This window comes from Idiotropiscis lumnitzeri, chromosome 20, assembly GCF_059441095.1.
Source record: "Idiotropiscis lumnitzeri isolate Australia: NSW breed Sydney's pygmy pipehorse chromosome 20, RoL_Ilum_1.0, whole genome shotgun sequence".
Classification (NCBI taxonomy): Eukaryota; Metazoa; Chordata; class Actinopteri; order Syngnathiformes; family Syngnathidae; genus Idiotropiscis; species Idiotropiscis lumnitzeri.
In genome coordinates, this window is record NC_142410.1 from 8341348 (window position 1) to 8362518 (window position 21171).

At 41.9% G+C, this 21171-nt stretch overlaps 1 protein-coding gene and 1 long non-coding RNA gene across 2 annotated transcripts in view; one reads left to right on the forward strand and one right to left on the reverse strand.

Annotated features, from left to right (window-relative positions):
• Positions 1-18135, forward strand: part of LOC148317493 (uncharacterized) — a 35107-nt gene extending 16972 nt beyond the window's left edge. The window contains exons 3-4 of the long non-coding RNA XR_015840023.1: positions 14669-14816; positions 17378-18135. This is a non-coding gene — a long non-coding RNA (uncharacterized LOC148317493). The remainder of the gene's footprint in view (positions 1-14668; positions 14817-17377) is intronic.
• Positions 1404-19434, reverse strand: LOC148317495 (heparan sulfate glucosamine 3-O-sulfotransferase 6). The gene is made up of 2 exons (XM_088284175.1): positions 18690-19434; positions 1404-2853 (listed from the first exon to the last, which is right to left on the reverse strand). The coding sequence occupies exons 1-2, from the start codon at positions 19145-19147 to the stop codon at positions 2226-2228; spliced, it is 1086 nt and encodes a 361-aa protein (XP_088140301.1). The 5' UTR covers positions 19148-19434; the 3' UTR covers positions 1404-2225.
• Between the last annotated feature and the right edge of the window lie 1737 nt (positions 19435-21171).

Genomic DNA, 21171 nt, shown 5'->3' on the forward strand with positions numbered 1-21171 from the left:
TTTAACGGTTTGAAAATAACCTAACGTGAGATGAGGATATATATGACCACAGGGGACCCCTCGTGGTGGAATGCTTCACGACCTTTGACCTCTTGGGCAGACCACTGGGGTTGATGGTGACCTGCACAGTGAGTGGCCAGCGTTGGAATGAAATGATGAGCAGTTGTTCAAGTCCCGAAAATGTTGCTTGGGCCACGAGCACGCGTTTCCGGGAATGGTGTGACTTCTCACGTACGTTAAATGGATTTTTTTTTTTGCGCAAAAGGATTTTTTAAAAAGCTTTCAAAGCAACAGGCGTTGTGAGGTGATTTCAGCCAATCAGAAATTTTTCGTAAAAGGCGCTGTCACAATCACGGTAATTCAAGCAGAAGTGGAATCATATGTGTGGATTTACCAGCGAGGGCAGCCACTGTTAAGTGGTTAATCCGCAGGCTCAATTTTTCCGCCATGTAGACCGTGTGCTTCTCCAGCACTAAATTTAAAGGGAATGATTAGTCGGAATTCAAGTCGGCTGCGTTCAGTCCCACTACGGCGCAAACGCCCCTTTCTAACTGCGCCTGTATACGGAAATTCCATCCATACACACATGCTAGACTTAAACTTCTAAAAAAATAAATAAATGAAAAAAAATCACAAATGCAGAAAATATATCAAGTGTTAAATTATATTCCACAAATTAAAAAAAAATGGGACCTATACTTGACCCTTGAGCTAAATCAAAGTGACAGTGAGTCGTAGTACATATAAGCACATACTCACTGCCGATTATTACAGGCGCTTATTGATCCACGCCGTCTCCCTGCAGTCGAGGTCCTGGCTGGGTTGAGGATGCAGTCGTAATGTGTGGAGGGTTGCCTATTTGTTTGTGAGGATAAAGATCACATTTGTGTGTGTGCGTGTGTTTGTTTTTATGCATTACGGGGACATTTGACCTTGTGTGCGTGTGTGCGTGCGTGTGTCGCCAACGCAACGCGACTCCATTAACCAGTTCGGGGGTTTCGGTCTGCAGTTTATGATGAGGTCAACAGGTCAAGGGAAGGGGGAGACGGTTGAAGATGTCAAAGATCGCCATCACCCGGAAGGCCTCCAATCAGCTTGTTGAATTGATTGCTGAGTCATCAGGAAGGTCCTGCCAAATGTTAACCTCAGATTTAGCGCCAAACTTCACCTGTTTTATCCTAATACCACAACTCTGAACTCTATTTGAACGTTAGCATTTTTTTAAAATAATTTTTTGTCACTATATTTTTTTTCATATTAAAACTTTGTCTTAGTATTTTTTTCAGTGTGGTTCTAAAAGAATAGAATATTAGATAATGTAAAAAAAAAAAAAAAGTGTCAATACATGTTGATGAGATGAGAATATAAAACATAACACGAAAGACATTTTTAAGAATAAACATTTTAGTCAGAATTTCAGCAGAACTCCAAATACAAAAGTCTCCCGGAAAAACATTTCGATAATATCTTATAAATTAGGATCTCTGAAACAGCCTGTACAGTTGAACGCGAGTACGCTTTGTGGAGGTTCCGCAAATTAGAGAGACGGCTGCAACATAAACAACACTTAGAAAAGTGCTCTCATCCTCTCGTGCTTTTATCTTTTAAATTGAAAGGACAGCACAGGAAATAGATTTGCGCGGTGTCAGAAAATTTCCACGATTGATGTTACAAAAGCTATATTTCAAATCCCAACTGCAAATTTTCCCCTTATTAGTAATCCATCTTTTTTGCGCACTCCTTGGAAGATTCTCCCCGATCGTCCACAACGTCGTCATCAGGGACATTCCGATGTCGGCTAAGTCTTCAAAGTGGGTCGCTTTAGTAACTTTATTGAGCAAAAAACGCAAGACCAAGTCGGATGAGTGGGGAGATTGCTCTAGTATGGTGACGTTCTGCTCAGCCAGGAACTGTCAGATGCTCAGGGCACGTTGGTGAAGCATCCGCATGGGGTCAGGATCTCTTGGCAGATGTGCTACTTGATTGTATGAGCCTCACTGAACAGCAAAACTCGTCATTATTTGTTTAAGTTTGAAGTCTTTTGTGGCACCGGGTCTGGAACCTTTCCGACACTTGAACGAAAGAGAAAAATGCCGACCGCACGAAACCGACCGTTTATTTAGCTCGATTGTTGCATCTGTAAAGCTTAAGAAATGATTGCAAGGCCTGTTTTGCGCGATAAAAACTTTGGTAATGCACACTGTCAACTTTCAAAAGCTTTGGTGTCAAGCTGTGTCGTCCCAGCCAAAGTCCTGACCCGTCATTTGATAGAATTTGAGGTTAAAAGGTCTGTAAAAGTCTCGGAGTCGGAGCAGGACGTCTGAGGGGATCTGCGGATGGGGCCTGCCCTTTGACTTCCCCAGGCAGCGTGGCCTGCTGCTCCCCTCCGGCTTCTTCAGGCAAGGGAAGCCTTTGGTCTGGTTGAAGTAGAAGTGCTTGTCTGTCACCACCCGCTTCAGTCCCAGGAAATCCTGTACGCGACCCATCTCGCCCGCCGGGTCGCTCACCAGCCGCTCGCCGCTAACGAACAAGAAGCTGGAAAGCGGGAAGTAGCGCAGCCAGTTCTCCAGATGCTTGGCGTAGATCCCGATGCGCACGGCGCTCCAAGAGGTGTCAATGAGGCCCGTGGTGGCGTTGCGGAAGGCCAAGTTCTTGAAGGATGGCAGAGCCGGGGATTTGGACACGGTCTGCGTGTAGTCGGACACGGCGCGGGTCACGGGGTCCCGCACCACAACGATCAGCTTGGTGTGGCGACTCATGGCGAAGACACGGCGAGGGGCTTCTTTTGTGATGAAGTAACTGGGCGTCTTCTCCATGGTGATCTGACCATCCAGGGTTCGGGGCATCAGATTCCTGGGAAGAGAGGAAAAATGTCGTGAATAAGAACGTCACATACTCTAAAAAAAAATTCAATGTAAACCTCAGATGCCTTGCGGGCTCCTCGATTATTGTGCTTGGTTATTAGCAGACTTAATGTGTGATTATATCTCTGACGATGATGGAGTGCCCATATCAGAGCCAACTGTGAGCGGAGCGTGCGAACGGCTACTGTAGGAAACCGCAAGACGACTCATTTCCTTGCACCCCTGCTCTTAAATAGAATCACATTTGTATCAGCGTGGCTGTCAAACGGCTGCCTTTTGTTGTCTCCCAGCACCAACATTTGAATCCCCAGTGTTCCACTTTGCGGGTTAAAATGCCGTTTGTTGTTGTTGTTGTTGTCAGTTTTCTTATTTATGGCGAGTCAGGAGTCCATTGGCTTTTTTTCTTTCAAAAATAATTCCAGGATTGAATCCCCACAGTCATCAAAACATCCCCAGACACCGAGTGGGATTCATTAGGAAGTGATCTCCAAGATAACAGCTCCAACCGCAGAACTGCAGTCGCTTTTGCACACAAAAGTCACCCGGAAACCCTGACGGCCCAACTACAATTTAAAATTCGACTAGCATTTTCAGGATGTGTCTCTGAAGTTGCACAAAGCCTACTAGAAGTGGAAGCAAATCATACGAGACGTGTTTTGCAGACCTTCCAGAGAAAGTAAGGGCCCCAACTCGGAGAAAATAAAATAAGAAAAATCTTTTTAAACTTGTGGGATGATTCACAACATTAAATAATAAGCTTGTGCCACAAACTAAAAATATTATTTTCTTGTACCTCTGTCAGTTTTGTTCCCTCACAACTGTCACCACTTTGAAAAAAATCGAGAGGTCCCATTCAAATCTCTAAATTGTCGCTTGCATGTTTTTTAATATGACTTTAAAAATGCCCCCTCCACTTCAAATGATTTTATTTCCTTCATTTTGGCGCACTCGGCAGCTGCTGAGTTTTTAATCAAACCATGCCAGCGAGGTATTCATTGAACATTATTTTTCGCTGGTAGGCTACGATGGTGAAGAGCCTTCGTTATATTTCTGTCGCTTTTTTTAATGACATGAGAGGGACGCAATATTAAAAAACATCACTCAGAGACGTTCTACATCACTGCGATGCACTTCATTGTAAAAAGGTAGCCTCGACTTTTATAGCTTGGGAACATACCTCCACCTTTTCGGTTCTGGCGAGTGGAATAATTAGCCCCATGTGGCACATCAAGGTCGAGTACCTGCTGTTTTCCCGAAAGTGTATAATACGTCTTTGGTAATGGCATTACCTTTATAAAAGAGAGAGAGAGGGGGGGGTAAAGCTCATAAATTTGACTATGCAGGTGTTCCTCGGGTTGTGGCAAGTGAATGTATTTTACCGATGAATAATAGAAATAACGGAGCAAAAAAGGCTGACTGCTTGTCAAGATTTGTGGTGCCTACGGTATCCGAGGTTATCCAAGGATAATCTCACCGAGCGCCATCATTAAATCTTGCGTATTGCTTTTGGCCCTCCGCTTATTATTGTCCGAGTCGGTTCTCGAGTATTCAAGGTTTCGCCGTGTTGACCTATTTTTTTGATTCACGGGCTCGGATAAATTGACGATTCCGGTTCATTAGGGACGGATTACCTTAAAAAGACGGGGATTGCCGTGCCAAAGCAGATTGCATGAAACACGGGAAATGGGAGGGAATGGAATGGTGAAAAACCCGATTGGGCTCATATATTTCATGCAGATGCTAGTCTGGTGCTCAAATGGAATGTCATAACCCCCATTGTGAGCAGCATCCTGCCAACTTTTTCTCATGCAAAAAAGACAAAAGAGGGGATTTTTGGTTCATCTCGCAGCCATCTGACGGGAGGAGACATTTTCGTGGTTGGTAACTAAGTGGAAGGCTTTTAGCGTTCGGAGCTTTGATGGAGATGACGCTCGTGTGCGACGTTATATCAGGGCGACACCAAACACACGACTTAACAGACGACATAAGACGAGTTGGGCTGGAGCTAAAAAAAACCCCCAAAAAAACGGTTTCCAAACTTGTTTGAGGATGTATTTCTTGAGGCCCAAGTGTGAGCAGCAGCCTCTCACGCTGAGGCCACTTTAGCGAAACTGTGGTTCAAAGATTTATTTCAGGCACGGCGTGACGTGAGTGATGATATAGAATCTGGATCCAAGGAACGGTTAGCAACACTTTTTGGGAGGAAACTCCAACCGAGGAGCCTCTTTCTATTTTTTCCCCTTCTCTTTTTTTTCCACTGTTGTAGTACATTTACTCATTTAATTTAAGGCTGACACTTTCTCCATCGAACCTCATCGTCCTCCGAAGACATTGGAACTTTTATGCCTGAAAAATTTCCGCGCAGCGCATCGAAAGACTTTTGCGTTGTGAGCCTTGATTGATGACCAATGGAGACTGTGATCTGCTTTTAAGTCAGATAGTCCCCAACTCCTTGAGATCCTGAACAGCAGTTTGGAAACGCGTACTACACTGCCATTTTATATCATAATCCATGAATCATGTAATAACATGGTAATAACAAAAATGGAATCAAAGATCTTGTGCAAACTTCAAAGAACCAGGAAGTAGCTTGCTAACATCCGAATGGATTTAGATTAACTCATTCAGAACCAGCCGGGTAAAAAAAAACAAAAAAAAACCTAATATATAAATAAAAAGGATATTTGACGTCTTTAGCCGTCAATGGCAGTAAATGAGTTAATAAGATGAACTCTAGCCTCAGTTAATTTTAAACATAGATAATGTCTAAAAGATTGCTTGCACTGCATTGTACGGTTTAGTTCCGAGTGGAAAATCCTCTGAGGGAACTGAATGGGAACTGCTCGTGTTGTAAACAGTACAAGAGTCTCTTAGCAAACATCCATGTTGCCTCGCTGGGAAAAAAAAAAAACCTGAAGCAGTTCACTGACCTCAAGTAGATCTGAAAGCAACCGCTGGCCTGCAATCATGAAGGAAGCCCACACAGCGATTGAGCGCAAGAAGAATGTTGGGTGGTGGTTAGCAACAAATGCACGATCGAGACAGTGGCAGGAAAGGAAGGAAGGAGTCGGAATCAAAACAGAAGACACGCTCCAGACTGGCGCGACTCTGTAACTTGTCAAGATTTTTTTTTTTTTTTAATCCACAAAGAGGTTAGCTTGTCATGTTTTTATGCTAGCAAAGACTTTCCCAAAACTCAGAGAACCAGGAAGTTCCACTCACGCTTCCACACATGTTCACCCAATCCACGTGTGTGGTCTTCAAGCTTTATTAGAGCCCATTTACAGGGCAGCGGGCTCGCAGGTTGCTATTTACGACTCGGATATGAACACACGTGAGTGAGGTAGGCTGTTGTTGCTAATATGAAGCTACCCCAATTGCATTTCCAGGAATTAAATCGCCTCAATAGTTAAAACTCATTTAGTACCATTGACGGCAAAAGACGTCAAAGATCCATTTTTTTTTTTTTTTACTTGGCCGGTAGTGAATGAGTTAAAGGTTTCCTGATTGCAACGGATGAAATAGATTGTCCGTTTTTCATTATTTCCTATGAGCGGGGGGGGGGGGGGGGGGGGAACGGAGTTAGGCCAACATCCCAGACCAGTTCGCGGTCAAAACCAGCGGTTGCACTTTATACAGTAGAAAAGATGCTCGCCCGCTATGTTGGCATTATTTACTGCCTGATTTTAATTCTGTTTGTACGCAGCGTAAAAAATAAACGCAGCACATGGGCACTCAACTATCTGGCGAGTCCACAGGATGGATCCACATCTGGGAGCAATGAAGTTCAGACCCACACAATGTGCGTGTGTGCGTTTGGTGGGAGAACGAGCGAGAGCGAGAGAGAGAGCGCGAGCTATTTGGGGGAGATGAAGGAAGTGTTTCTGACTTAGGAAGTTTTTCTACGCTCCTGACGTTCCGTGCCCTGAAAGCTGTGATCTGTGGCGACACATAAGCCTGGCCGGTGGCCAGAACCCCCCGGACCCTTTTTTTTTTTTATCCCCCTTCACCCTGCTCGGCAACAAAAAAAAATGGACTGCTCCAGCCTGAATTTGCAATTCAGATGGTAGTGATTCCGAATGCCAAACCACAGGGTATAATCACTGAGGATCATTTAATGCAAGTTGTCATCTAGTGCAGTTTTCTTTCTTTACACGCTCATACATGCCTTCATTCTTCTTTGCTTTATAGAAGCTTTCTTTTTTTTTTTTTTTTAAGAAGCCAAGACTCCATCCAATGGAAAAACTGTATTTGTGCAAAAATATCAACATGCTTAACCTCAAAGATGAAGAAGCAGCTCCCTGTAACTCGCTGGAGTGTGGAGCGAGACGTTTGTCATTACTGAAGGCAAATACAGACCTGAAGAGCTCCTGCGGGCTGATTAGAAGTAAGCAGAAACTGTAATCAGCTCCACGAAAATGAGGGCATTTTGTTGCGTTTAAGGACCTGGGTAATATGTGCTTCCAGGAGACCTCAATTTGACTTGCTTATTTCCTTTTCTTTTCCGTTTTTATTTTTTTAAATTAAATTAAATTTAATTTTGTTTAATTTTATTAAATTTAATTAAATTTTATTTAATTTTATTTAATTTTATTTATTTTTTTTTTTTATTTTAATTTTTATTTATTTATTTTTTTGGGTCTTTTGATTTTGGTTCCAAACACGCATGCAAGCACGTCTGTCAGAAAATCCTGAAAGGAAATTTTAAAACAATATAATCCGTATTATGCTCCGTGTGTGTGCATGTGTGTGTATGTGTGTGTGGTACACGATTGTGCACACCTAAAGTTACTATTGGCAGACGCTCCGGTGTAGTGAAAAGTATTTTTACCGTCGAGGTTTCGCATCTCTGGGGTAGGTCGGTCGGAAAAGAGCGGAAAAATGTGTGTAGTTGAAGGGAAAGCGAGACAAGTACAAGGCCTGGAAGCCACAAGTGAGCGAGCGCTGGTCAGTCGGGGTCCTCAAGAGAAACCACAAAAACCTGAAAGACGCACAAAGTCGCTCTTTGTATTCACGTTTTTACGATAATACGATATGAGGCTGCAAGAAACTTGGCGACTTATCTGCATCTGTCGTGTAACTCGATTTGATAATGTGATTTTTGGCGGTGTGTTAACAAGACAATGAAACGATGACAGCGATGTCAAAACATGTTTGAATTGACGGGGGAAAAAAAAATGGTACTACACGCAGGCCAGTAGATGGCGATGTCGTTCAGTGGAGGTGATTTGAGGAGCTTCATTTGGACTAAAGTAGTAATTTGCCGCCATCATGTGGCATTTATAGGCAAAGACTTTTGGGGGAGTGGGGGATGTTAATCACTTGTTTCATTATTTGTGACTGATTTCTCGTTTACAAAATAAATGTGAATTTTACTGTTTACATTGCATGTAAAAAAATGGGATCGATATCACATAGAGGCAAAAAAAAAAAAAATCGGAATCTGACCTGGAGTGTGCAAAGTAGTACGTCTTAAACAAGCAAGCTTTTTTTTTTATGCTGATTCCAATTTGTGTTATTTAACAGAATAAAATTGTGATTACCAATTTAATCGGATGATTCATTGAAAAATATAAAGGCCAAAAAAAAAGAAAATTATTTAAAATTATTTATTTTTTTTTTTTCATTTATTTACATTTTATTTCGTTGTTGTTGCCAATTTTAAAAGAGTGAATAAAAGCCGAACGAGGTCGGGGGCCGGAATGGTACAGAGATCGTGGCCGGAGGGCTGGGGACTAACTGTCAAAAAAGGGTCAAGTGCCCAGCTCTGCTTGTCACCTTATATCACATTCTTGTTCTTTAAACTCCTGAAAGCTGATATATGCAATTTTATTTGCAAAACTATTTCCCACCGTCAGAATCATGTTCGCTCTTGCGATTATCTGCACACCCCTAGATTGTTTTCACCTGTTTCATATTACTTTTCCCGTTGTATTTAAGCCGGCATGATGGCTCGTCCCTGTGCCAGCTTGCCTGTTCCTCTTTGCTGGCGCATTCCTGACGCCTTTAGTTTTGTTGGGACACTCTCAGTTTGGACGTTGTCTGTTTTGCTTCTCAACTTCGATTACGCTTCTTGTTTTTCTGTGGATCTTGCAATGATCGAATGCGCGTTGACTGTTTAATTGCACGACTGAAAGGCCATACGAGCAAGTTTATTCGCATTAACGTGTGTGCACGTCACCACTGATTGCTCGGCTTATCAAACGGGAAAATTTGCAGCCGTGTTTTTGTCGCGGCCACATGTGGGCCACTTGTCTGGCTTTATCTCGAAGCCACTCGGGGGCCGCCCCCCCCGGGCCCCGCCCTGCCTTCAGCGCACTCTCTTAAACACAGGATGGACTTGCTGAAGATGGGGTGGAGAGATGAGCAAATTACAGATTCTCCTTGCTTCCTGACCCCACTGATGTCATAGTGTCCTCGCCACAGTACCATAATTGGGCTGTTAAAATGGAAATGTGGATGAGTCCTGTGGAATACACATAAATAACATATTTCATCCATTAAGAAAAGTGATGGCATTTTTTTTTTTTTACATTTTAAACGGGGTGCGGTTTTTAAACCAAATGTCACATTGGTCGCCAATATTAGATTGATTACACTTGCACAGCCTTTGCTTAATCCGACAGTTTTTGTGTCATCAAGGCGTGTTCGTGGTATTCCAGTAAACATTTTTATACGTTTTCCGGGAGAAGCTCAAACTCACAAACTAGCAGAAGACTTGAGTACAGCCTCATACGGATTTGACCTTAAAAGCGGCCTCCTGTACCTAATGGCAATGAAACAAAAGGTATAACAATGTCCTCATAAAACTGGTCCCCTAAATGAGCATTCACACAGGAGACAACACGGTTACACGTCCAAACTTTAATCAACTCCTGTGAAATTGGCTGGCAACTCCCCAGGAGCCGGCCAATGAGAACGCTCGATACTGGTCTGATCCTGACAAGTCACTTCCGAGCATTTTCCGCCCGCTGCTCCCCTGTGGTTTTGCTGGGGGTTCGTTATACACCAGTTTCTTTGAAAGGAATCACAGCCAGTTTGTGGTACTGAAACTGCGTTTCAGTCAATTGGTATTAGTAGACCACAGAGCAGTCTGATGAGAGAGAGAGAGTGGAGAAGAGTGAGAGAAGGTGAGAGAGTGAGAGAGTAGAGAGAGTGAGAGTGAGAGTGAGAGAGTGAGAGTGAGAGAGTGAGAGTGAGAGTGTGAGAGTGAGAGTGAGAGTGAGGAGTGAGAGTGAGAGTGAGAGTGAGAGTGAGAGTGAGAGTGAGAGTGAGAGTGAGAGAGAGAGAGATGAGAGAGAGAGAGAGAGAGAGAGAGAGAGAGAGAGAGAGAGAGAGAGAGAGAGAGAGAGAGAGAGAGAGAGAGAGAGAGAGAGAGAGAGAGAGAGAGAGAGAGAGAGAGAGAGAGAGAGAGAGAGAGAGAGATGAGAGAGAGAGAGAGAGAGAGAGAGAGAGAAGAGAGAGAGAGAGAGAGAGAGAGAGAGAGAGAGAGAGAGAGAGAGAGAAGAGAGAGAGAGAGAGAGAGAGAGAGAGAGAGAGAGTGAGTGAGTGAGTGAGTGAGTGAGTGAGTGAGTGAGTGAGTGAGTGAGTGAGTGGAGTGAGTGAGTGAGTGAGTGAGTGAGTGAGTGAGTGAGTGAGTGAGTGAGTGAGTGATGAGTGAGTGAGTGAGTGAGTGAGTGAGTGAGTGAGTGAGTGAGTGAGTGAGTGAGTGAGTGAGAGAGAGAGAGAGAGAGTGAGAGAGTGAGAGAGTGAGAGAGTGAGAGAGTGAGAGAGTGAGAGAGTGAGAGTGAGAGTGAGAGTGAGAGTGAGATTTTTTCCTTCTTCCATTTTCCCGACAAAGTTCAGTAACTGGTTCTGGTTCTTTCCCATCTCTACGTCTTGTTCTGCGTGTCCTCATTGTTGAACGCGGGCTCCCTTCCCGGCATAATTAATCTCATTTCCCCTCAAAATGAGCGCCAGTGTCATTGACAGTTATCTGATCCTTCAGCGCGTGTTTACGTCAGAAAGACGGGAGGTGCTCAGCATGAGTTAGGTCAGGAGGTGTGTTTTATGGCAAACGCTTTCATGATGGAGCTGGCTTTCAAGGGCGCTGAGTGAACTCGACTTTTCTTTTGGTGGTCAGACATTAAACAGAGGTGGAGAGCCCTGACGGCTACACGCAATCAATAATTACCTGCCTTTCCAGACAGACTCGCGACGTAAACAGTGGCCGAGCAAAACCAACAGCGGCGACTTTGAAGTTAATGGCAACTTTCTTAGTGCAATTCTTTTTAATTCTTTTACCTGCAATGGTTCACATCGGGCTGGCGGAGTGCAAAAGAAGCATTTCAGAAACAATGTTGCTCAGGCTTGATCCCTCACCACATCATTAAAAATGGGAGGATTGCGTTCCATCACCGGATGATTGAAATAAATTATAGAAAATTGATGGATTGGAAGTCATATTTAAGATTTCCCGCCTCATTGTTGTGCACATTTTCTGTTTTGAAAAACCAACGTCAAATGAAAAGCACAAAAAGTGATAATTAAGCCGTCACATTTTTCATCGTATTTGAATCCTGCAATGTCGCAGATTCGCGACTTGAAGCTGGTGAGGAGTTTAAACCTAATTTGCATGAAAAGTGTCACTTTTCAGGAGCCAGGAGGGGGAGGATATTTGTTTTTGTTTGGGTGCCATGTCAAGACCGTGTTTTTCTTGCAAAGAAGCAAAGACCATGCGTGCATATTGCAGCCGTTGGAGGAATTTATTTGCGTTGGTTGCCACCTCTTGGAATGGCGGCGCCATTTTGACTCTTTTACTCTCTTGCCCTTTTTTTAATCTACCAGATTTTGTGAGCGTGAGGAAATTTGACATATTTGTCCCGAACATGAGCCTAAAACTGACTCAGTGCTGCCCCCTGCTGGAAATCTGCGAAAAATAGTCTCAGACAAGCATTATCTATCATAACACGACCCACCAAAAAAAAAAATCTCCGGAACCGATGTGCAAAATCGAACAGGAAGTCAACCATTTTAGTTTCTAGCAGCCATTTTGAGTGAATTCCAAAGCGAAAGGACAGAAATAGATCGACGTGACACTCAGTTGGTCATAAACAGATTGTAATTGTGACTCACCGGCGATGCTTCTCGCCAACTGTTTGACTCCATTATCCCTGACGGGATAAGACCCGGCCCACCGAGAGGAGAAAGGTCGACAAATGACGGCGTGTCAAAATGCTGACAATCGACGATGCGACCTTTCTCCATCCTGGAGTAGAATCCATAGACGTCCCGCGACAATTTATGTTGTCATGCTTGATTATACCTTCCACTTTTCTGTTGTATCACTCGAATAATATACTAAAGAAGAGCCGTGTTCAAAAATTCGGACCCCCCCCATCGAGAGGTATTAGCGTAAGAATTGTGGCTGCCTCCTTGAGAAATAACAAATACACAAATTTATCCCCCGCGAAAAGCGAGGTGATTTATTTGAGCGTGCGGTTCTCGATTGTAACTCATATAAGCTTTCTTTTGGAACGATACGACGGGGACTGTCAGTGCGGCGTTTGTTTAACGACATGTTTATTTTGTGGTAATTGCGGCTATTATTTGACGCTCAGTGCGCTAAACCGTAACAATAACCACATTGTTATATTAAAACATCTGTAACGGCATCAATCAAAACGGAGCGTTAGAATTTCCTCTACATCGGGCAGGTGTTCCTAATTTTTTATTTATTTTTTTGGTCCGGTGAGCGCATTTCTTTCCACGCACATGCACGTAGCACTGATTGCTTCTGACATGCATCCTGCTAAAAGTATTTCCTTTAAGCATCGATGCAGCTTAAAAAGCATCGCCCGACCCCCTCCCCACTCTTCCATCTGCTGCACAAAGCCTTCTTTCTTGCAGTAGAACGTATACATTGCTCTTTTTTTCCACTTCTGAAAAACTAAAAAAAAAACAACAAAAAACGCACAAGCCAGGGAGGAATTCAACCAAAGATTCCCTTGCGATTGCTCGAAAATCCACCGACAGGAAACAAAAATCTGGGCATAAGTAGCGCATCCCGCTCCCTGCTGAATTACGCAATGTCGCTTCCTTAAAGCGACGAGACAAGAAATACGGGCGGAAGATGAGTCGATAAGCAGACAGATTTAGAGACAGTGACCTAATAAGAACTTTAAATTGTGCAGTTTGAGCGGCCCGAACAAGCCGATAAATCCACTCCGGCGACACCCTGACCTTGAGGTGTAAATATCGAGCAACACCCCCCCCCTTGTCAACAAGATTGAATATATTATAATTATAACAAGTGCTCTCAAGCGATTACATTTTTTAAATAATTAATCGCAAAAAAATCCGTAATTAATTGCGATTAATCGCATTTTTTCTACTACTCTTTTTTGTGAGGCGTTTGACAGGTATTTACTTGAATAATATATTGTAATTAATGCAAAATCACCAAATATGAAGTGTGTGATCCTTCAATGAAACTGAGTCAACTTTACAGGATTTAAAAAAAAAATTTTTTTTTTTAGAAATAATTCTCAAAACTTATACAGTACATTTAATTGCAGCAGTGCTGGTTTGCAAGGTGTTTTGTTCTGAGATTGTGTGCTAAGGATGTACAGCTAATTTGGAATTTGGCTTTCCAAGTTATGCAAATTAACGTTTGAAAAAATAAAACGGTTAAAATATTTAATCGCGTTAATTTTTTAAAAAAAATTCATCTTGAGTTAACACTTTTGCCAGCCCTAATTATAATATAACATATTGAATTAACTCATTCACTACCAGCCGATTAAAAAAAAAAAAAAAAAATTGACGTCTTTAGCCGTCAATGGTATTAAATGAGTTAATGCGTTAAACACAGAGAGGAAAAATGACAAATATTCATCTGAGTCGCTGAGAACAGGCTTCAGGTAAGAATCGGCACATATGAACTCGTTCACACACACACACACACACGCACATGTGCGCGAACCTTTCACTCTCCATCAGGAAACCACAGAATCACTTCCAGTCGATGGCAAATCCAAGGCTTTTCCACATATAAGCGTTTGTTCTCAAACAATTTGCCAAATGCTTCCTTTAAGGATGTCCATGTGTTTTAGTTGGTGAGCAGCTGAACACGGAGGGCCAAGGCGCTCTCGTTGGAGCTCAAAGAAGCAGACAGCACTTTGAAAGTGGAGAGAATCAACGTTTAAGTGATACTTTCCAGCTCGCTTTCACATGATTATTATTTTTATTTTATTTTTTTTTTTATGTGTTGGCCTGTCTGCTTCAAATTGATATGGGAGTCGCGACGTACTTAGCGTGCGATTATGCTAATAACGCATCATGTCATGTGCGGTGAAACAAAGGCGAGCAAGTGCAAAGAGTTGGAGGATTTTGAACGAGAGGAGGAGAAGAAATGAAAGATGGTCGCCCTTTGACTTTTTGAAAGCATTTTATTGGTTCCAAAATCGAGATTAGAAAAAAAAAAAAAAGATGCGATGAAAGGCTAGCGATAGCGCGGGCGGATTTTGACTTTGAACCAGCAATAAAGTGCCAAAGTTTTTCTGTTTTTTTTTCTGCCTTTTTTCTTAATTTCCTTTCATTTTTCATCTCCCTTTTCATTTCCTTTCCTGTATTTTACTCCTCCCCTCCAAAAGGGAAGCGGAAATAAAAATTAAAGGACGGCAATGGAAGTTACAGAAAGCTAACAAATGGCGCCGAAAAAGCCCAGGATGGGAAATGAAAATAAGCCGAGAGGTGTGAAAAACGCGACAAGCAAAGTATATCCACCCATCCATCAATTTTCTAACGCGCTTGTCTCATTCCAGTTGCGGGTGAGCTGGAGCTTGGCCCGGGTGATTTTGGCTGCGGCGCTAACGGCATTCACACCTACGGATGATTACGTCTTCAATCAACTAAATGTGAAAGCAAGCCAAAGCCGGACCAAAGCCACGAGAACTTGCAACCTCCGCACAGGTAGGCCGAGATCCAAAACGCCCCGAAATGAAAATCAAGCGTCAATTAGGAGAGGTGAGCGTTTCGAGCACGATATTCCATTTCCGTTTTTTTTTTCCCAACATTTGAAAATCTTGATTAAAAACTTGCTAAGTGTGATAAGCTGCCTGTATCAAAAATGCATCCTTGTGCAGTACGAGGTGAAAGGTCAAGTTCGGGGAGCGACAAATGTTGTTTGACTGGGGCCTGGAGGGGGCGGGGCTAATACCTGTCACGCCCCTCCCCCTCCCCCTCCCCCTCCCCCTCTCCCCCTGAGTTGTCCGCGTTAATGCCTGACCTGTCATTACACGGGTCCAATTCGCCCGGCGTTGACGTGCGCTGTCAGCGGATTAGAAAGCGAGCGAAAGCAACCCCCTTTCGTCACGGGAGCGAAGGGACAAATAAGGAGCCGAATAAAAAGGGAACAAGGGACGTCCAGTTTGACATCAGCAGAAAAGCCGTAAAAGGAACATTTAAAGGTCTTGCTACGTTTAACCCGACCCGATGTTTTCTTGGGCTGAGTCACCCCAATAAAAGTTCAGCCGGCGTGATTGCGACGTGTTTCATCTTAAGTGCTTATAAAGCAGGAGGCATCATCATAAAAATGACAATTTAGAGGTTCGAATCAATATTGGTGATCGACAGCGGTTTGACGAACCGCCGGCGACCACGATGCCAATTTTACAGCGAGCTGAAGTTGAGCTAAAACTTCCTCCGGCAGTGAACGGCAATCTGGCACGGCGAGGAGGGAGAATTTACGACCTCGACGACCTTACCATAAATCTGACTTTTTGTGCGTCTCCAAATGTTCATAGCTTTGCGTCTGGCATGAAATCTAAGAGGGAAATTTATAACATGATAGGAGAGTTATGGATCCACTTATGTCGACTAAAATAAGTGACGTCGCATGAAGTCGAAGTGCAGAGTGAATCCTTTTAATTTGAGATCATAACCTCGGGTTATATTGGCTGTGTTATTTTTTTCAAAGAATGGACGTACGCTATAACAATCATACAACAAACAATTACATGATTATAAATCACTTCAATGCTCCGAATGGGCCGTTGTAATGCGACAAAATAATAGCAAGGCTCGACATGCTTTGCAGGAAATTGTCATGACGACCACTCTTCCCTGGAGCATGCTGCAATTGTTTCATACTGTGAGCGCATACAACTCGTGTATGAGGTGTGTTTAGTTTCAGGTTTGAATAATAAATTGAGCTGTTTGTGAATATTGTATCTAAAAAAAAAACATAGATACGTGCTCTTAATGTTTTTCGTTTTGCATCATTTTTTAATACATGTAAAAAAAAACAAAACAAAAAAAAACACTATCCTAACCCAACAAGTGCAAAAGGCTCGCTTGCCTAAAAAAAAAAAAGACTATTCAAGGATGGCACAAGACTACTAAACAGCAAAACCACTGTTATGTGCAAGAATTAATTTTGTTAATTTTTTCACAAAAATCAACTCACTCAAAATGTTAATATTATGGCAATACTATGTTTGTCCTGTAAATCATTCCAAATTTGCACACAAAAAAATATGGAGCCCACTCACGGGGCAGCATTAAGCATTAGACCTGGTGATAGTGCAACTAAGCCTTGTCTGCCCTCTACTGGTGAATGGTGACATTACAACTAAAGGCGGTGCACTCTCTTATTTATTTATCTAATTTATATATTTGTCTGTATTATTGTTGTATTGAACTGGAGAGGGGAGCCCTCTAATCTCGTTGCACACTTGAGTACAATGACAATAAAGGGATTTCTAATTTCTAATATATATATATATATATATATATATATATATATATATATATTTATATCTATATATTTATATCTATATATTTATATCTATATATTTATATATATTTATATATATATATATATATATTTATTTATTTATATATTTATTTATTTATTTATATATATATATTTATTTATTTATATATAAATATATATAAAATTTATATTTTTTTTTACTGCAAATTTGCTCATTCGTGGATTGAAAAAAAACCAAAAACTTTTTTTTCCCCCGGATTTTTTTTCCCCCCATTTACCCGCAGCCCTAGAAGTTGAGTATTACCCCATTTATTTTGTATTTATAAAAAAAAAAAAAAAAAAAAAGACACAACATATAGTCAATTAATATCAGTGAGACTCCATTCACTAGTCCACAAATAAACTACAATGCCCTCATCAGAAATGCATTAGACGAGCACCTCCTCCTTTTTATGGCACCGCTGATCTGAAACGCACTAAAAACCAAAACAAACCAACCCTTGTGCACACACACGCTTTTCATCTACTCATCTACCGTCGAAGCCTCACCCTGACCTGATCATTACATGGCTGTATTGATCCATCCTTGTTTCTTTATGACATCCACCCCCCCCCCTCCATCTTCATATATAATATCCAAGCCCTATTCTCCATTATACCTCTTATACATTTTTTTTTTCAGTTCAATTCAGTTACTTTTGCATGTGCCCCTTCCCAACCCGAAATCACATCAGCGCTATTCCACATTTCACACCAGGTGACTGAAGAGCATGAGCACCACGCACAACACCCCCATCCTCCCCTCCTCTGTGATCACACTCGTCTTGGTGATGAAGACAAACCCGGGGGGACCAACGCAGACACTTTGAGAAGCAGCTCAATAAACAGCACTTGATCGGCAGGGGACCGAATACACGGCCGTTCACGGGAGCTCTTAGCCGTGTCATATTGCTGCGTGTCGAGTGCGACGCGTTAGGCCGCGTCTGTGCAAAAAACATGATTATGTGTTTGGAGAAGCTGGTTTGGAAATCATCAGTGCTCAATTCCGATTTATTTGCACTTTTGTGGAAAAATGGCTGAAGTCCGCTATGAAATTATGATGAAATGTGGTAGATTTGATGTTATCAATTCAATCAGATAAAAGTATGATGTTAGTAATCGGGGTCCAGTCCGACCCTCAAGCTGAGGATTAATAGTTGGTCTCCAAGATAACTGTGTGAATCTTTTCCATGTTCTAATATCTAAGTACTTTCCAATAGTGCGGTAGTAGTAATATTTTTACAGCCGTGCTTTTTATGACATTTCAACATGAAAGGCACAATGATCTGCGTAACTCTGCCATTTTTTTTTTTGATAGGCACTTTGGTGACATGAAATTGTATTTTGCATGTTAATATTTTTTCCATAACATTCGTTTTCAACAGCTATATCTGAAATGAAATATGTATAAATGTTAGTATGCTGTAGCACAGGCGGCCTCCCTCTAGTGGTGTGTAAAAGAATTGCAGCAGTACAATTTGGTTGTATTTAACTTTTGTGTTATGTACATTTGCATTAAGAGTTTTTTTTGTTGTTGAATGAACACTTAGATCTTCTACGCTACTATATTTTAATGCTGGTCATGTACTGGTAAAAAGTTGAAGAACAACTGATCTACGCCACTGAATCATATTCTGGACTTTATAGGTTAATGTGCGCACGTGTTATATTACAGTGGCATATATTTTTGGTGGTCACAAATTCAAATGCATTTAGTTATTATCTCGTGAGGGAAAATTAAATTATAATCAAATTATTAAAGCAACACAGAGGAGGAATTAAAATCCAATCCAAGCAATAATGTATATACTTGCACAAATGCATTTAATCTGTCAAAAATCACTAGGTGGTAATTTAAAAAAAAAAATCCCAAAATTGCTTAGCCGTCTTTTTCACCCTAATGTAATGTGATCTAATTTTATGGTATAATATATTCGTACTCTTTGTGATTCCGCTTGCGTTATTTCTACTGCATTTGGGTGTCGTTTTTTTTGCCATTTTGCAATTTCGTGTGCCATATCTGACCTTACCTGTACCAGTCCAGCCCTTTATCATAGAATCGATCAAAGAAATGAGGCTCGGCTCCGACTGCCCTCACGTCCGGATGGATGCGCAAGAACTCCAGCAGCGCCCTCGTTCCTCCCTTCTTCACCCCGATGATGATGGCCTGAGGAAACTTTTTGCTCCCAAAGTTATTCGCGATGGAAATGCTGTTGTTAATCGTGCTGTGCGCAACGTCCGATAACTGGTCGCGGCCAAAAGACGCACCGGCTTGCTTCGGTGATGTCTCTTGTGCGTCGTTTTGGACATTTTTGTCCTTGTGGTGAGTCTGTTGGTCATAGACGGGTCTGGGTAAGGTCTCGCAGAATCCGTTAAGGCAGTAAAAGAGGTAAACGAAGAGGATGATCATGGTCAAGAAGACGGACAGCTTGGACTGCACCTTGAGGTGTCCGAAGTTGAACGCAGCTCTCCATTTACTACATCCCATGAGTCTTCATTCTTATGGTTTGTTTGGTTTTAAAAGGCACGTTTTGAAAGACGAAAGAAGAAGAAGAAGACATTCCCTCGGAGCGGGAGCCAAAGTTGCGCAGCGTGCGTCAAAACGCGCCCCATCGTCTTGCTCTTCCGAACGACCACCTCAAGACCACCCGAGTTCCCCCAGGGAAGATTTTTTTTTTTCAGGTCTGTGTGTCCAGCACGAATGCTCCCGTGCTGCGATCGTGTCTCTGTGGGGGGAAACACTCATCAGCGCATCCCGAGTGACTGCCATTTCCACGCCCCCTTCGCCATAAAAAAAACGCTCGCCTCCATCGCCAGTCGCCAAAATAATGAGCAAACGCCTCCTCACGTTAAGAGAAGCCCACAAAGTTCACTTTTGCGAGTCATTTAACAAATGTTAGCTGGATGACGAGGAAACGATAAATTAGGAAAGGAGCAGGGGGTATTTCTCCGGTTCATAATCACATCCACCCGGAGGCAGAGTTGCAAAGCTGCATTGTCTGATTTTTTTTTTTTTTAGTCCGATTTACGTGGCTTCTTCGCGGCCACCTGCCATGACACATTTAACCTTTGCACTCCTGCCATTCTGGGACAGACAGGTGCTACCAGTTTTAGCTCCTTTCTCCCTATCTGGGCAAGCTTGCAACCTGTAGCGATTCTGATCGCCATCTGCTTTCTTTGGTGCACCCAAAAAAAAAACGGTGCAATCGTAAAAGGATTCAAAAATGGTACAATGTAGATGATTTCCAGTAAAGACAAAGGAAAAATTAAACCATCCTCTGGCATGTAAATTTTTATTTAGTTTTTGCTGATGGGCCACATTTGCGCTTTAAAATTGACTAATTGTGCAGGACATTTGTAAATAACGCCATCCAAAGAAGTTAAAATGTGTTTTACAAAAATGCTTTAGTTCAATAAAAATAAAAAATATATACAGGGATTTTTTGAATTGTTTATAATGAAATTCTCTTTAATTTCTAATATATGTATTTAATTATTCCCACTAAATGAGTTGGCCTCTTACTTAACGAGTAAAAAAAAAAAAAATCTTTGCAATAATTTGTTCTCTGTGTCTCCACAAGTCTAATCGCATAGTATCATGTTTAAAACTGCGTTTGTGGAATATGAATTAAGCAGTAATTTCCACCTGTTTTTAGCCATCTCAGTGGGCGGCCATTTTGCCACTGGCTGTCGACTGTAAATGACGTCACAGGTGCTCAAGTAATGACTAATCATGGCACAGTTGTTTCCTGATTTTGGTCATGTGACCGTTGCAAAATGAGTGCATGGGGTGCATGCAACTAGTGAAAATGTTTAACTTGACGTCCCGTTTATTGGGATAAATTAACAAATAACAACTACGATTATAATCATTTGACCTTACTTCATAAAGATTTATTTTTCATCACTAAGCTATAAAGTTACACAGTAATGATGGAAATAGGTCCGAAGTGATTTATCTATCTAGTTTTTTGTTTAAAAAAAAAAAAGAAGCTTGCTTTTTAACATGGGTGTGTAGACTTTTTATATTAATATTTATTTCATTTTATTCCTGAAATTTCTATTTTAAAAACGCCACTAGGGGACAGTATTGCTCCCTTCTCCTATCAGCCAGCCATCTTCAAATGGTAAGTAGTTTTCCTTTTTTTTAGTTTTATTTCAGTGGTTTACATGTCTTCATGCATGACTGAGAGTTAAGTACATCAAAATGTTTTTTTAAAACAGACTTCAGATTTCCGTAATTATCTAATGTTTATAATTTAAGAAATAAAATCCCTTAGCGAGCGTTTTGACGTGGATGCCGCTAATTGGCACGGTAGCAAAACAAACATTTTGTCTTTCAGGATGGATCGCAAATTATTGGCAACTTCAAGCACACGTGAGGTGCGACAATGACAGTACATCCATATGGATGACGCACCGGAGGGGGCGCGAGCAGTCTCCATCGACCCGGTCCTCCTCCTACCTGGCAGTATGTCAATTTCCTCGAGTCCCTAAACGGAGGCGACATCA

Coding starts and splice junctions, on each gene's coding strand:
- LOC148317495 (XM_088284175.1), bottom strand. CDS start 19,147: ATGGGATGTAGTAAATGGAGAGCTGCGTTCAACTTCGGACACCTCAAG. Junction 2,854..18,689: donor AAAGGGCTGGACTGGTACAG/GTAAGGTCAGAT, acceptor CTCTCTTCCCAG/GAATCTGATGCCCCGAACCC.